Source organism: Condylura cristata, unplaced genomic scaffold (assembly GCF_000260355.1).
Source record: "Condylura cristata isolate star-nosed mole 26May11 unplaced genomic scaffold, ConCri1.0 scaffold00015, whole genome shotgun sequence".
In the NCBI taxonomy this organism is placed as follows: Eukaryota; Metazoa; Chordata; class Mammalia; order Eulipotyphla; family Talpidae; genus Condylura; species Condylura cristata.
This window is the reverse complement of record NW_004567116.1, coordinates 18320937-18337526: the sequence shown is the minus strand read 5'-3', so window position 1 is coordinate 18337526 and position 16590 is coordinate 18320937. Positions and strand designations below refer to the sequence as shown.

The 16590-nt window shown below is 44.6% G+C and overlaps 1 protein-coding gene across 1 annotated transcript in view; it reads left to right on the top strand.

Annotated features, from left to right (window-relative positions):
* Positions 1-16276: 16276 nt before the first annotated feature.
* The window catches only part of RCN1 (reticulocalbin 1, EF-hand calcium binding domain), a 73085-nt gene continuing 72771 nt past the window's right edge, over positions 16277-16590 (top strand). Inside the window, exon 1 of the mRNA XM_004683582.2 lies at positions 16277-16496. Within this exon, the coding sequence (XP_004683639.1) occupies positions 16277-16496 (220 nt within the window). The remainder of the gene's footprint in view (positions 16497-16590) is intronic.

Sequence of the window (16590 nt, the reverse complement as noted above, 5' to 3'; positions counted from 1 at the left end):
TTAGCCCTGATTTGGGCTAAGGTGCATGTTCAGGGAAAGGCTTCCGGTAAGTGGCACTTGATCTGAGCTCTGAAGGAACCTTTAAGGAAAAGGGAACAGGATTCAAAAAGGATATACATACAGAGGCCCTACAGAAGGAAGCACATTCTGGGAACACAGGTGAGCAAGTTCAAAGAAGTACACGAGGTCTGGCGGAACCCTTAGGGTTGGGATCCTTTCAGAGGCAAGCACTCAAAGGAAACTCGAAGCTAACTCGAGTTCCAGCCCTGGACCCTGTGACGGGTCAGCCCCTTCTTCGACCTTAGTTTTCCAGCTATAAAATGGGACCAAGATTCCTCTTGTAGCCTGCTGGTGAGGTTAAGAATTATAATATTGTCACCTGACAGACCGAGGAGATGCCTAGCCCCACCGTTCCCCGACACGGACTGGAATCGGGGTTCCGTGCCACGATCTAGCAACTGGCCGTCGCAGCGGGCTAGAGGTCGTCCCCTCCGCCCGTCCGCCCGCAACATATGCGCAAAGGAAAGTGCTACGAACGCCAAACGGCCGCCCCCCGCCGGCGCCATCTGCTCCTCCGCGCCGGGCCCGGCCGCGCCGAACGGCGGCAGCTGCGTTCCGCCCCTCGGTGGGCTCTGCGCGCCCGGACCCGCTCCCTCGGTCCACACTCCGGACCGCGTCTGTCCCAAGACAGAGCCGTCGCCTGAGGCGGGGGAAGGGGCGAGGTGCGGAGCTGGGGAGACCTCGGGAAAGCCCTCCGCAGCCCCCGCCGCTACCCTTCACCCCTTTCTCGAGACTGGATCCGTTCCAGTCCCTTCGCCTTAGCTCAGGATCCCCGCTTCCCCCCCCCCCCGCCGGGAGGAGCTTGTTTGGACACTCCCCGCACCCGTTTCCCAGGAAAGCATTAATTATTGGCTGCTGAGACAGGTAAACCTGGGGTTTAAAGACTCCTCTAAAGTTACTAGCGTTGTGCTATCGGATAAGTCACTTACCCACTCCGGCCGTCTGATTTGCTTTCTGCAAAATGGGCAAAATGGGACCTGTTTTCTAGGATTGCTGAAAGAATTGAAAGAATTAAATAGGAAGTTCTGTGGAAGGTGCTTAGAGCAATGCCTGACAAATAAGCCCAACAACTGTTAGCTATTCATTGTATGCAAATCCTGTCTTCCTGGACTTTATGGTTGCTTGTTAGGTTCCTATTGCTCCTTAAAAGTTCAGTTTGCTACACCAGTCTCCTCTCTCACTCTTCCGCTTGATGATGAGGCAAAAAGATGTCCCTGATTTTTTAACCTTTCCCATCAGTGAACGGGCAGGTCACTGGGGGCTTTCTAAATTCCCCACCCCTTCATGACCCAGAATGAGACTCAATTTGCAAATGTCTTTTTGATGATGGTCCAGAAACACCCTCTTGTTATAAAATCTATCAGTGGACCAGTGGAAGCAGTGGCTGCTAGGAAAGCAGAATAATAACAAAAGAACAAGGAAACAGAAAAGGAACTGCATTCACTGCATTCGAAATTGATTGCTCCAATATTTCATTTAGGGAAAAAGTAATCACAAATCATGGGTTTAGGAAAAATATTCCCAGTTACTAGCTTTACTAGTTATTTTAGGCAACTGAGTTAACAAATGTTCACTAAGCACCTACTGTATGCCAAGCCCTGGGCTAGATTCTGAGATTACAAAAGCAAACAAAGCCTGGACTCTGCCCTCAGGTGTTTCAGCCTAGTAGAAATCAGACAGCATGGGTGCCATGGTAGAGAGTGCTGTGGATCCCCCAACAGAGGCTTGCCAACATTTGGGGGGCTGGGGCATGCCATTTTCCCTACCTGAAATTGGGGCTAAGATTACTTATCTAGAAGGTTTACGATAGGTAGAAGCTAATCCCGCCCACCTTTTTTTTTTTAACCCCCAAAACCCAACTTCCTGTCTTTACCCTTAAATCTCAACAGGTCTGTGGCCTTCAGCATCCAAGCAGCTGCCACATCCTTGAAGACCCAGAGGAATAAATAGAATCTACAGAAAACCATCATATAGCACAAGAGATGTGGATCATTATTTTAAACACTGATGCTAAAGGTTACCTACCATACTCCATAGTCCTTTGGGTGCTAAATGATATAATGATCAGGGCTAGGAGCAGAGGGAGAGATAGTACTGTCATGGAAGGATTTGCCTGTCCTGGAAGAACTGGGTCAGACAAGGTCCCTCAACCAGCGTATATTTTTTGACCAATGTTGATAAGCATATATTCACGTCAGACAGTGAACAGGATCAAAGGCCCTGCTGTCAGGAGCGTGTCCATTTCTAGAGGGAAGTGAGTGCAATAGAGCATATAATTAAAACACATGAAGTGGTTGGTCATGAGTGTACAGCTGAAGCCTAAATGGTCAGGGAGCGATGGTGAGTGTTGATTTATGTTACACCTGATCACCTTAATCCTAACACTCAGAGTTTTTGGTATGAACCTAACCATCCTTCTGAAGGAGAGCAAATCATTAATATCTAATTGTAGGTAATATTTTCACTTTGCCTCAACATTTCTATAATTACTTTATTATACTGGCGAAATCACCCTTAATCTCAGAACAACCAATGCAACAAGTTAATACATATCTTTTCAGTCTTTTCTTTCCAAAAACATACATGGTTTAAAGGGACCATAAAATATCTGTTATAATAATATCCCATGATAAACTTTCTTTGCCGATAGAATGGTCATGCAACATCATTTTAAATATCTACTTTATTACATGTATCTGTGTATCAGAATTTAATCAACCAACTTATGAGCACTTACGTGAGAGGTTCCCATTTTTAACAATGCCATAAAGAACTTCTACATCCTTAATTAATTTCAATTTCAGAGACCTGAGACTGAAACTCTCAGGCAGCAGAGAAACAAGATGGTGTTTCTGAAGGGAGGAAGTGTCGTCCCTAAGGAACACCATCCAGCAAAATAGGCAACACTGTCCCTCAAATTTGGGGATTGCTTACAGCTTAAAGCCAGCACCCAGGATTATTTTGCACAACCTTGCCATCTGTCCATTAGCTCATTGTCTTTATTAAATGATTTACCTGATACAGTTTAAGAAACCCAGCAGCTCCAGGACTTATAGTTTATGTGATCAGGACAGTTGCCCAAGCTCTTCAAGGTTTATGTCCTCCTTCATGAACTGGCAGTGTGATAAAAACACCTACCTTAAAGGATTATGGGCAAAGAGTAAATGATGCAATGGATGTGAACTTGCCTTGCCATCGCAGGAGGGTGCTTATATTTACAAAGGTTGATACATGCCAGATCTGGCATATTTAATCCTCAAGTGGAGTATATTATCATCCTATTTCATAGATTTAGAAATCAAGCCTAGAGAGGCTAAGTAATCTGCTTAAGAAATGCAACTGGTGTCCACCCCCAGGTCTATCTGAATTTAAAACCCATTCCTTAAAAAACACTCCCTCCTGCCTCCAGAGCTACATGTAATTTGGGGAACCACTGCAACCCAAATGTCCTGTTAGCATTTTAGTGCCCAGATACCGAGAACCCCAAAACTCTGCTAACTCATCCTGGAAGTCCAGACACTGAAGGATTCTCCTACTAGGCCTTTACATAGTACTTAATGTGTCCAAATTGATGTTTGCTATTGGTCTAACTAAACTGGTACTCTAGAACCTCGTGGCAGCCTGCCACGAACTGGATTTAGGCTCCTATCTTCGGCTGTACACTCATGACCAGCCACTTCATGTCCTGCTGCCACGCTGATTGTGGTAGGTCTCTGACAATGTTTTGATATCAAGGAGCAGCCATCTTGCTGTCCTTCCTCAGGTTCTAGATCCCTCTCCAGTCCCCTCCCTTGTAAAAGAAGCAAGTAGTCTTTTGCTTGGGTTATATTCATTTGGAGCAGGAGGGGATACAACAGTTGATAGAACCCTAATAGCCCATGTTTTGTTACACAGCTCGTTTTTCCTAACTTGAGATTTACCTCGCCCACTGTACCCTAAGCAGCCACCCTCACATCTTGCAGAGCTGTCTGGGATCCTGATTTTGCCTCTACTCCATAGGAGCCACAGAGCTGGCACTCCAGGCCCGTTTTCAGGAAATGAGCTAAAGATAGTGTGGCTGAGTTAGGATGGGAATCCCAAGAGTAGGGATTCCAACCACAAGGGAGTTAGGTAGAGCCTTTAAGAGTATGCTTGCTTTGGAAGACCATTTCTCTCAAGGAACAGGTATTCTGCCAAGGTAGCTGCCCTGAAACCCTCAGTCCCTCTGATCTCCAAGATGTCTGCCATGTTACAGTTAGTGAGACTCTTTATCAAATGTCTATTATGTGTGAAGGATTTTCCCTCAGGACCCCAATGTCTTTTCTGAGAATTTGGCTGCCATCAGAACCCCAGTAAATCCATCAAATATATCTGTGTATGTCATAATCCCAAATGTGAAATGAATTTTATTCCTTTCTCTTGAAAGTACCAAAGTCACTATATTTGGTTTGTAGCCCTGGACTCCAGAGTCATGGTGCCTGAGGTGGGGGTACATCCCCAATTTATGAAGGAGTCTAGTCCTGACCTTGCTCCCCTCCCCTCAAATTACTTAATCTTTCTGTCTTAGTTATCTATCTCATTTACAAAATGCGGTAACAATGCTAGTTAACACAATCAGGCGCTTAGTTTAGACGAGGTCATGTTCCAAGTGCTGTATATATTTTAACTCAGGAGTCCCACAAGGCTTCACCAGAGACAGGGTGAGAAGCAGAATAGGCAGATTGACCAAGTACACTGCTGAGGGGAGCAGCGGGCGGGGCAGGAGAGGTCTGCCGCGCCATGTGGGTCAGCTCCAGGGCCAGGGATCGAACTAGCACAGAAGCAGCTGTGGCTTGCAGTGCTGCATTTGGCAACTGTTGTGCCATCAGGGAGTGCCCAAGGGAGCACTACTAATAGTCCATTTTACAGACAGGAAATTGAGCCTCAGAGATGCCAAATAGTTGGGAGTTGGGGAACCAATTTTGTAAGATTGGTGAAGGATTTAATGGAGAGGCATAGAAAGTGACTCATGAATTGTTATCGCTATAAATGATCATTTTAAATAACAAAATCAAGCAAATCTCAACTATGAGAGAGAAGTCCATAGAAAAATCCAGAAGGAATTATGTTAATGCATTAATAGTCATTGCCTCAGAGAGATTGCTGTAGGTAATATTTTCCATACTTCTTTAGAGTGTTTTAGATTTTACTATGAGAATATATATATATATATATTTTTTTTTTTTAAAGATTTATTTATTTGTACATACAGAATGGGGGTACAGGCCAGAGACTCAGGGGCAGTGAGAGACTTCACCAGAGACAGAGTGGGGAGCAGAACAGGCAGATCGAGGAAGTACACTGCTGAGGGGAGCAGCGGGCGGGTCAGGAGAGGTCTGCCACGCCATGTGGTCTCCTCCGGGGCAGGCGGGGATCGAACTCATGCGGAAGTGGCTTTAGCTTCTCAGTGCAGTGCTTTAACCCACTGCACCACCAGGGAGGAACCAGAATATATATTTTTAATATTTGAAAAAAATGCTAAAAATACTGGGAGAAAACAAACTAGGAAATTTCTCTTCTGGTCCAGTATTTTCATAGTCCACTTGCTGGTGGCCTGGTGAGATAGACTCTGCCTTTTCTCTCTTGAGCTCTTGGGCCCTGTGGGGCTCCAAGGTCACCTGACTGAGTGACCCCCACCCCATTCCAGAGCAGGAGGGGGTCTCAGGCAACATGTCTTTCCCCTGTGAGTCACAGATCCCATTACTCACTTAGCTTCATTATATCTTTAATTATGACCTTTTAGTCTGAGAGAAAAAGAAGTATAATTTTACTTTAAGCGATATGCCAGGCCGACGCTCCCAACATTTCCAGGTTTCGTGGAAATTGCAGGGATCATAGAAATTTAACCTGATAATTACTTCAATATTTCAAGGCACACAGTTTTACTCTCTAAGAATAATTATGGGTTGTTGTTTTTTTTCTCCCAAATTCTTTTCTTTCTCCATTATTACAGGTTATGCTCATTTCTGTTGTGTATGCTGAAAGACGTAGAAGAATGCAGCAGGCACCTCACGCATTCCACCGACAGCACTCCGTTGTCAGCACGCAACATCTTTTCTCTTATTATTTCTGTTAGACGCTATTATTTCTTAGACTGTATGTCTTATGTGGGCAAGGAGAACATATATGTAGTTCATCCTCCCAGCAGAGTCCAGAGCAGAGGGGAGTACCTATGAGGTATGCAGTGTTTGTTGAATGAATACTTAAACAGACTTCTGCAGTCTGCTGCTCTAATTGCATTTGTGGAGCATAAGGCAGTCTTGATGCCATCAAACTTGGGCAGGGCGCCCCCACTGGAATTTCCAGATTTTATGACAACTATCTTATCTAGACCCAGATATCGTGGGTCTCCAGCATCCCACTTTAAATCAGGCAAATGGACATATTGGTCTGTGACAATGTATAACATACACATTCAGTGGGACAAATAAAAACTGTTAGCCTTGTGTAGGTTCAGGTGAGGTTTTGCTGCTAAATAATTCAATTCAGGTCCAGATCTACTGTCAAATAAGTTAGAAATTTTGATTCTAAGCTTAGGAGTTTGGCACGGCAGGTAAAGACGTAGCCAGAGCTTAAAGTGTGTGCTTCTAAGCAGATTTTGCTTCATCCAGGTGTGCTATTTTTGGGCTACACTCTTAAGCAGATTATTTACAGTCGTTGTCCTCAGCTTTCTAATCTGTGAATGAGAATCACACAGGATTGTTATGAGGATAAAAGAGTTAAGACATAAATGCACGACCCATAGTAAATTCTCAATAAATATTAGCTATTAGCATATTATTTCATTTCAGGATACAAACAACAAAACCTTGTGAAACATACAATATTTTGGTCATTTGATAGAAGAGGAAGCAGAACACGGAGGAGGATAAGAACAGGTCCTAAACTGACACTAGGGGACAGTGACAGGAAGGGTTTGGCACTTCATCTGGGGGCATCCTGTCCATGATTCCAGCTCACCTAAATTCTGGTAAACAGTTGGGGTTCTTTGCCAGCCATTACTTTTGGCTTGCCCCTCTTCAGCACAGAGTTTTTGAGGAAATAAAAAAACAAAAGCTCAGGAAACATGGAAAGTGTTTAGATGTGCATTTTTATTAGCAGGTATGATCTTTCTTCTCCTTCCTTTCTTTTTGTTGAAAAGCAAGAGGCAAAAGAACTTGGCACCATTTCCATCATGTCGATTCTTCTGGGTTTCTCAAATGTTGTGATCCCTGGGAAGCTGGGATTCGTGCTTACCTCCACTCTTCATTAAGGCGGCCTCGGCCGTGAGCGGGGAAGGCAGGCTGCTGGTGCCGTGGGTGGGCGTGCTGAATAACACCCGGACCACAGCTGGGGCTGCCCTTGTCAGAGTGCCAGCCTGCCTTACGCAGTCTGTTCTCACCCGCTACCTGGCCCTTGCCCATCTGCTGCAGAATTCATAAAGTGCTGAAGATCACAAACATCTGAACCTATTATAGGCAACATACTTCAATTACATTCTGATTGTGGGCTTGCCTTCTCCCACTCTTGGTTTATAATGGCGCAAGGATCAATTCCTCCCCACAAAAGAGCAGTCATCTCTAAGTAGGTCTGTCTTTTGGGGTGTGCTTAGGAAGAAGTCTTTCCCCTAATGCTTCCCGCTTTGTGTCATTCAGCTACCTGGCAAGGGTAGCCACAGATGTAAAGAAATGAGAGAGGGAGCGAGAGGGTGTGGAGAGGGGAGTGGGTAGTGGCTTAAAGCGCCCTCCTAGGAACTTACCAGGCTTTCCTTTCGCTTTCTCCATTACAGAGCAAGTGATCTGTTAGTTGAAATGACCTTCACTCTCCTGTGGGTTATCTGTCCTGTTCGTTGGCTAACATCATGCAAACTGTGACCATGCTTCCAAGGACATCAAAGAATAAACTGCCCATCTGTCCTCAGTCTACTGTTCCCACATGTCCCTGCCTCGACCCTCCCAGCACCCCCAAGCGGGGTAGAACACAGGTTGGCCCAATTAGAAGCCTGATGAGGAGCACATCTCAGCCTGCTCAGACCTACTTCCACTTCCGTTTCCTACTGAACTTGCAAACGAGCAGTTCAAAGGTACATCCCAATGCCCAGTTGAGTCATATTAGAGCCTGAGACAAAGGGAAAATCGCTAATAACAGCGTGATTGCTATTTATTATTTAAAATGTTGATATTTTATACCTCATGGAACTTTTGCACTGGGTTTGGAATGAACAGAATTTGCTTTTCAAAAATACTGTTGTAAAGCCTGGTTCATCTTGTTTGCTAGGTTTGAGTACTTCCTTAAATGTGGCACTGAGTCCCAACCCCTTAAGCACACCAAAGAGGAGTGGCAAGCTGAAGAATGTAGGCACTTCTCCCACCCTGCCCTGGTCGCAGGCTACTCAGGGGAGGTAGGGACACCTTGGTGCTTCTAGTTTGTTCCAGTGCAGGCTAGACAGGCACCAGAAGCATTGGCTACTGTGTTCATCTTGGACCAATCACCGTGGCTGGGCAAGTATGATTCTAAGCATCTCAGCAGCTCATGAACACCCAACACAGTCCTCCCTCAGATGCCATGAGCCAGTACATTGCTATTTTTTTTTTTTCTAGAGATTGTTTATGTTGTCTTTCTCATCAGAAGCCAGAGTCTTGCCTCTTGCAGGTGGCTGGGAATCCTGTGACACTTCCAGGAGAGGGGTGAAATAAAGGTTGGGGGTTAATGGTGTGTTCTTATGCTTGGGGCATCTTCAGAGCTCTAGTTCTCCGACTTTGGGAGCAGGCTAGGGTAGAGGTGGAAGGCTACAAGTTTCCTCACACTAATCAAAGTCAAGATTAGCAACAGCTGGCATTTTATAGATTCAAGTCACGTTCACTCTCTAATTCCTTTTTCTTACAAAAGCTTAGAAGTATACACAAGCCAAGTGGTAGGATCCCCATTTCACAGATAAGTAAACTAAGGCTTCAAGAAACCAGCAACCCATCAGCAGCTACACGGAGTCAGATCACAGCTCAACATAACAGGCTTGAGCCAATAGTCTGGTCTTAAGGCATTTTCCTCACTGCCCTCCAGGAGGGCTCCAAAGTTAGTTTGCATTTTATCTACACAATCTAGAGCACAATGGAAGAAGGGCCTGAAGTTCTGGAGTTAGAGCAAGTTGGAGGTATTTGGTAGAGTTTGAGGAAGCATGATGAGCTTGAGGGATGTACGGTGACCAGGACAAGGGAAAGGGGCTACATGATTGTTGCTGGAGGTGGTTGTGAATTAGATTCCCACTGAATTCGTAGATGTATGCAATTAATATTTGAGGCTTGTTTCGAAGATGCATCTTTACATGTCAAACTGCCAGAGGCTAAAGTATTGGGTCACTGGGGTGCTGTAGGAAGGCAAGCTGAGCTGACCTAGAGCCATCCCAGCATTGATTGAGGAGGGTTGGACCATGAATTCCTAGAATGTTGTGCATCCCCATATCACCCATCCGATCTAAGTGTGGAGACAGCCACTTTGCTCATCCCTGCCATATGTTGTTCCTCTCCTGCCTTATCAAATGCTAATCAGTCCCCTCCTCCCCCCCAATCTTAATTATTTCCAATGATCCGTGATAGACACACAAACAACTTTGCAGCTTGAAATCCCCCCATCAGGCAAATATGAAATTATTCACATTTTTCTTGCAGATTTTTCATGGACCAAGTTGATGATGAAATGACTCGCAAGTGCCTTCCCCATTTCTGCTGGGTTTCCAGTCTCTTCCATTTAATGTGTGTGCCTTCATGCCTCAGCTACACCAAGTGTTCTCCTTTCCTGTTTATGTTTATTTTGGAAGCAAAATGTATTTACAAAATCCGTTAAAAAGTGTTAATGATCAGTTTCCAGAATACTAATGTGACTCCAAATTACTTTCACATGAATCAAGACAAATTAAAGAATGTCGTTTGATCATAAACTGTTTTAAATTTATGTTGCGAGTAGTGCAGCAAATCTGAATATGCATCTTTCTTTTTAAAAGAGCAGTTTAAAATAACCATGAGTTAGTTCAGCTAAGCAGGAGGAAAGAAGGCAACTTTTGGTTGTTCACATGGAAGTAAATATTTGGGGATAGAACTAGTATTTATATATGTCAAAAATAGGATTGGGCTATGAAACTTACATAATTCTCATCCATCTTGTTTATTATTATTTCTCCAGTGTCTAGAGCAGGCTTGGCACATTGTAGGCACTCAATTATATTTGTAGAATGAATGAAGACAGCTACACAAATTATAAAATCTAAATTTTTATTTTCCCAGGGCCTCTCTGGTGGCTATAAAACTATCCACTGTGGCCTGGCCTGAGTTCCATCCCCAGCCACAAGGTGACTGACACAGCACAGCAGACCTCTCCTTTCCTACCCGCTGCTCCCCTCAGCAGTGTATTTCAGTCAATCTGCATGTTCTGCTCCCCACTCTGTCTCTGGTGAATCCTCTCACCTCCGCCCCCCCCAAACATACCTCTGACCTTTTCCCCAGTTGTTGTATGCATAAGTAAATTAATTAATTAAAAAAATTAAGTTTTATTTTCTCAGCGCTAATATAGAAATCACGATATTCATGGCATAATAGAATGAAAATTGAGAGTTATGTCCTGGAGAAACTGCTAGTTCTCCAGTCAGGCAATACACCTGCTTCTTGTCTTCCTACTCCATGTGAGTCAAGTAGCTCCCAAGTTGGAGGTTTCTCATCACCTGAGACACAGGGACTGTGTTGGCTTATGTGTGATTTCACAACTGTTGTCCACCTGAATTTACCTGACAGCACTTTTTCAGTATTGTGTCGCTACTTATAACAAAGGCAGACACTTGTGGGGTGCCACTCCGGATAGTTAGAAGTTATCTTCTCCTGCCTCAGCTGATCTAGGACAGGGCTTGCCAGGGCTTCCTGGGGGTCTAGTGAAGAAAGAACAGGAGTGAGGTGGGGAAGAAAACAAATTGGGCTGGCTAGTGGAGAGACGTCTGCCTTCTGCCCCATTCATCCCTGCCTTGCTTTGACTGGCATACCATGATGCAAGCTCATCCTTGCAAATGCTTGTTGGATGGAAGTATTCAGGCACTGTTTTGTTTTTAAAGAAAAGGGAGTTTAAAACATTTGTCTACAAAGCTAAAGGAGCTGGAAAAGGATAAGGCCAGGAGCTGGATTCAGTTTCCCATGGGAGAGCACGCCTTTGAGTGAATGCACACAGAGCCACAAAGTGGTGTCCTTCTTCGAGATGATGCAGATTCAGAACCTCTAAGCCATTTTGCAGAAACCCCCATTCTCTATTTTGGAATATGTTTATATCATGGGCTAGGTTGCAGTCCGTGTAAAAGTACATGTAAAAGTAGGGGAAATTTGGCTTCCATGTTGCCTAGTATTTCGGATAGCCCCCTTTCTGGACAGCTGAGTGCTCTTTGACTCCGGAAACTAGGGAAGGATCTGGAAAGCCCTTCATAAGCAGTATTGAGAGGTTCCACATCTGTGCCTTAAAAGGGTGAATTAGTGGTTACAAAGAAAGAAGGAAATCAAAGGATTTATCAGGAGAAAATGACAACTGAGAAGCTTGGGGTGTGGGAGCTGCTCTTGGAACCCCTGAGACTCAAGACCTGTTTCTCACTCTCCACTAGTTACCCAGACACTAGACAAGAAAGGGCTAGCTGAAGGCCACTGTGACCTAATTTTCCCTTCTCAGTCAGTTTTGGACTTTGGACTAGATGATACCCCATTTCTGTATGGATGTTGTGACTCAGAGGGGCTCTGATCTCTCTTTTTGAATTTTGGTTTTCTCCCCCTATAAAAGTGTGGTAAAAATGCTTATCCCCAGCCAGACAAATATTAGAGTGGGTGTACAAAAAAAATTACAGCTATTAATATTATAGTCTACTGTCTCCAAACTGCTTTCAAAGGATACATTTCTGGTGGAGCTTATTTCTAATTGACAGACATTTCAATCTTTAAGTAAAATCTATAGTATTCAATTTTTAAGTACAAATATATATCAACTAAAATCTATGTGTTTTAGAGAAAAATTTGGCAGGAAAGTGGGATCAAGTGTGCTGGAGGAATGGAGGGAACCAGGTGGTGGAGTTCTAGGCAGACTGCCACTCTACAAAGAGAAAACTTAATTGAGTCTGTACTGTCTTTAACTTTATTTCCTTAACTGTAAACTGGAGAAAAGAGCCTTTGCCTTGTATCCACATGCCTGAGAAGCTTTCTCCTCTGTTGGGATGCCGGGATTAACAAGCAAGGGTCAGAGTGTGGCCACTGAAAACTCATCTTAGGGGGTACGACATGAGGAGAGACAAAAGAAATAGTCTTCCCATCCTCTCTCTCTTCTGCCCACTCTTCAATCTTCTCCCCCTTCCGTCCATGTTAGATGTTGTCCTTGGAAATCAGAGTCACCCCAAGACAAAGTCACCCCAAGGCAAAGGGAGGGGACTGTTCAGCTGGAGACTTTGCACCCACAATGGCTGACCCACCCTGCCCCCTAATGGCGCTCCCTTCATCTGTGCATGTCAGCTCCCAGGGACCACAGATTGGGCTTAAGTTGATGACAAGTGAATGCTTGGTCCTGGGCTATCTGTACTTAGTGTATTATATAAATAATAAACACTAATAACTCACTTCATCCCTCACAATTTCCCCATCCATTTCCTGGCCATTTCTGGAACTTTCATCACAAGGCAGATTGTGTCATTGACTTTTATTGCCGGCTGCTCATGCAGGGTGAGAAATCGTTGTTGCCTTCTAACTAGCTTGCTTCATTTTTTCTCTCATTGAAAAGTTATTCTAATTCAACTTCAATTTCCAGCCACCAGAAAGTATTTGAATAAGTCATCCTCCATCCATTTGATAAAATTGTACCACCGTTAAGAATCATGATTTTGAAAGCTATTCAACAATACAGGAGCGATGCCCATATCATAATGTCAGGTGAAAAAGCAATGTAGAAAAGCGTGTGTCAGGCACGCCAATGCCGCCCTTGCACGTCTATGAAGATTTACACATGCGCATTGAAGAGACGCAAGAAAATTCTTGAGACGTCAATTCTCCATGTACTGGTTGTGGGTGATTTTTATTTTCTGCAGTTTTCAAATCTTCCACATTGTCCTTTTAGAATCGGGGCCGGGGTAAACACCTGTTTCTCTTTATTTAACAAACCATTTTCAAATAACATTTTAATGAAATGTGATGGCTGTTTTGTTTTTTGTTTGTTTAGAACATTTCAACTTGTTCAAATACATGCAGCAATAAAAAAACACCAGCACCAGCATCGCCTGGCAGCTGCCAAACATGATATCAGAGAGAGGTGGAAGTGGTAATGTCTGGAAATCCACCGGGTAACGCTAACTCTGGCTAAGCAGCCCCTCTTCAGACTCTTTGATTTGCTTTATTTGCCCCTCTGATTATGAAGAATTCTATCTGCACACATGCATAGCCCTATATACACAGACATATGAAGGGTGTTTTCTGTTTTTAGATGTACATCCACCTAAGAAATTACCCCATGAAAGCCCCATCACTCACAGAAACTATTGCAGGGGAGGAGGGAGGCATTTTTATTTAGTTAATTTTTAACAAATTTCAAATGTTACCCACATCTCCTGAAGCCCAGAGGAAGGATAATCAAGTCAAGCCCCATTGACTAGGAGAATAGTGAACTGTGGAAAATGACTTCTCAGCAGTGCCCAAGGCGACCGCTCCATTTAAATAACAGGCTCATTATTCAGATGTTCGGCTTCTTTACTAGGGTTGTGGCCTGGCCTGTGGCTGTTCCAGCTTCTGGGGGCTCTGCAGCCTCTAACTGTCCATGTGCAAGGACATTCCAGGTATCACAGTGGTGGATCCTCAGAGTAGCACTGAGGGATGTGAGCAACTATTCTCATTTTACAGACAGGAAAACCAAGACTTTGGTGGATGGTGTGGCTTGCTGGGATCACGCTGCCAAGCAAAGATAATTGTACCCAGCTGTCCTCACTCCAAGACTGTTGCCATTTCTAATATCGGAAAACATCTCATAAACCAGAAGTTGCTTCATTTTGTCCATCTGGAGAAAATGCTGATTCTGATCAGCTAGCCTATGTTAAGATGGATATTTTAAAAAACACTGCAGACAAAAATAATAACAATTTAGAAAGAGACAGATTTCTGGGGTTGGGGGGGATGGAGAAGGACAAAATATCAAACAGACTGCAGATTCTGAAATGTTGAGAACTTACTCAGAGTGGCACCTAACTTTTTGCACATTTAAGGAAAGGTAAAATTCAGTGACAGAGTAAGAAAGGAAAACAATCAAAATGAACAAAAGGCTATTTCTTTTTATTGAGCACCTACTATATGCTATGCTTTATTCTGAGCTCTTTACATGAAGTCTTTAACTGGAGTGTGTCCACATAACTCTGTCTATCCTGCCAGCATTTGAATTTATAATCCTTGTCTAAGGTGACATCAATCAAGAATCTTCTTTGATTCTGTTGACACTGTTATGTTACTGGCTAGGTGTATCTAATTTCTAATAGGACTTCAGCTGCAAAGCTCAGACCCACCAAAGCTGGGGCTCATTCTATCCTGAAAGGCTGGCACCCCAAAGAGCAAACCTAAGGCTGAAATGGTTGTCTTTAGCTATTTTTTTTTAAAGATTTATTTATTTGTGCATACAGAACTGGGGTGCAGGCCAAAAGTGCAGGGGTAGTGAGAGGATTCACCAGACACAGAGTGGGGAGCAGAATAGGCAGATCGACGAAGTACACTGAGTACACTGTAGCAGGCAGGTCAGGAGAGGTCTGCCACGCCATGTGGTCGCCTCCGGGGCCGGCGGGGTTCGAACTCATGCTGAAGTGACTTCAGCTTCTCAGTGTTGTGCTTTTACCTGCTGCACCACCAGGGAAGGCCATTGTTAGCTATTTTTAAAATTAATTTGTAAGTCTGTAGAGTCTGGGCACATGCAGTGTTGGTATGATGGATAAAACTTTGTCCCTGGGTCTCAAGGAGTTCACAGTTGAGCCAAGATGCAATCTAGTAAAGAAATCACTGCAATGGAGCATGAAATCTGGGTAGAGGTTACAGATGGAGAACTACAGGCGATGAGGCTGAAGATATAGCCAAGATTCAGATCACACCAGATCTTGCTGACCCTTCAAAATCACAGATTTCTCCTGCAAACGAGTGAGGATTCTTTGATTGAAAGTTCTCACTATGGAAATGACTTGTCCTACTCTAAACCCATCTTCTTTTTGTAACTCGTGGATTAGTTTTCAAAAGCAATGGAAGGGGACTTAGATCCATTGTAGCAAACAAATTCATCTGATGCACCATCTCTTATCAGAAAAGGTAGAAGTTGTGTGCAGGATTCTGAAACCAAATCTAGGCTCAATCAAGCCATCATTCATAGTATCTGCTATAGGTAAAGAAAGGGAAATTGGTGGCTTCCTATTTGTCCCCCAAATAGTTCAACTATCATCTTTCTCAAAGGAGGAAATTTATTTGCACAAGGTCACACAGCCAGTGGTAGCTGAGTCAGGTCGCATCCCCAGGTCACAGCAGATGGCTCATTCCTGACCCCTCAGTGTGACCCCTCCTTGCCCCCCACCCCTCACTTTGAGCATATAGAGCTGGAAGCCTGCTTCCCAGGGCAACCAGACTCCTACCTCACTGGATATCGACTACTCACCCAGACAGTGCGCTTCTGTTAGCTGAGGTGATGTAACAAACCACCTCAAACTTAATGGCTAAAATTCGTTTACTCTTATCACTCATGACTCTGTGAGCTGGTGGGCCTCAGTTGGCCCTTTTGGCTGATTAGACTTGAGGGGCCTCGCCCAGTTGCAGTCAGATGGTGGGTAGGGGCTGGAGTTACGTGGAGACTCGCCTGGCTTGGAATGTAAGATGACTTCTTCAGCACATGTCTAGTCCCTGTGCTCTTCCTGGGACTCTTCTCTCCTCTGGTCGTCATCCTCCAGAGCCCGTGCAGGTAGACTCTGGCAGGGGAAAGGGCTTCGGACATGATGGGCGGCTTCCAAGAGGACATAAGTGGAAGCCACAGGCCCTCTGCAGGCCTCGAACAGGTCCAGCACCATTTCTGCCGACCGGGCCAAGGAGTCACAGGTGTGATCAGATAACCGAGAAGGTGGAGGGTTCTCCTGAGGGTATGAACACTAGGCTCCCTATCCTAAGGGTCAGTATGAGGAAACTTCTTATTGTGAAAGCAATAAGAAGCCGGCATGATTCTCAGTTGCTCCACCCGTAGGCAGGCTGTCCAGTTCCGGGCTCTTCAGGATGCTTGTTTCCAGACAACGATGGGAGGAAACAATGCTCAAGCCTGGGCAGTGACCGTTTCCTGCCACTGCCTTTCCTCCATGCCTCCTCCAGACTCCTCTGGGGAGCTCCTTGCTGGTGGTGTTCGAAGGGTGAAGACTTTAAGCAGCCGTCAGACTGTGATCGGCAATTGGACCCACCACACTTCAAAAGCAACTCTGCTGACATTCCAGGATATTGAGACTTACACACGCGTGCATGTGCACCCCCACCCCCCCCC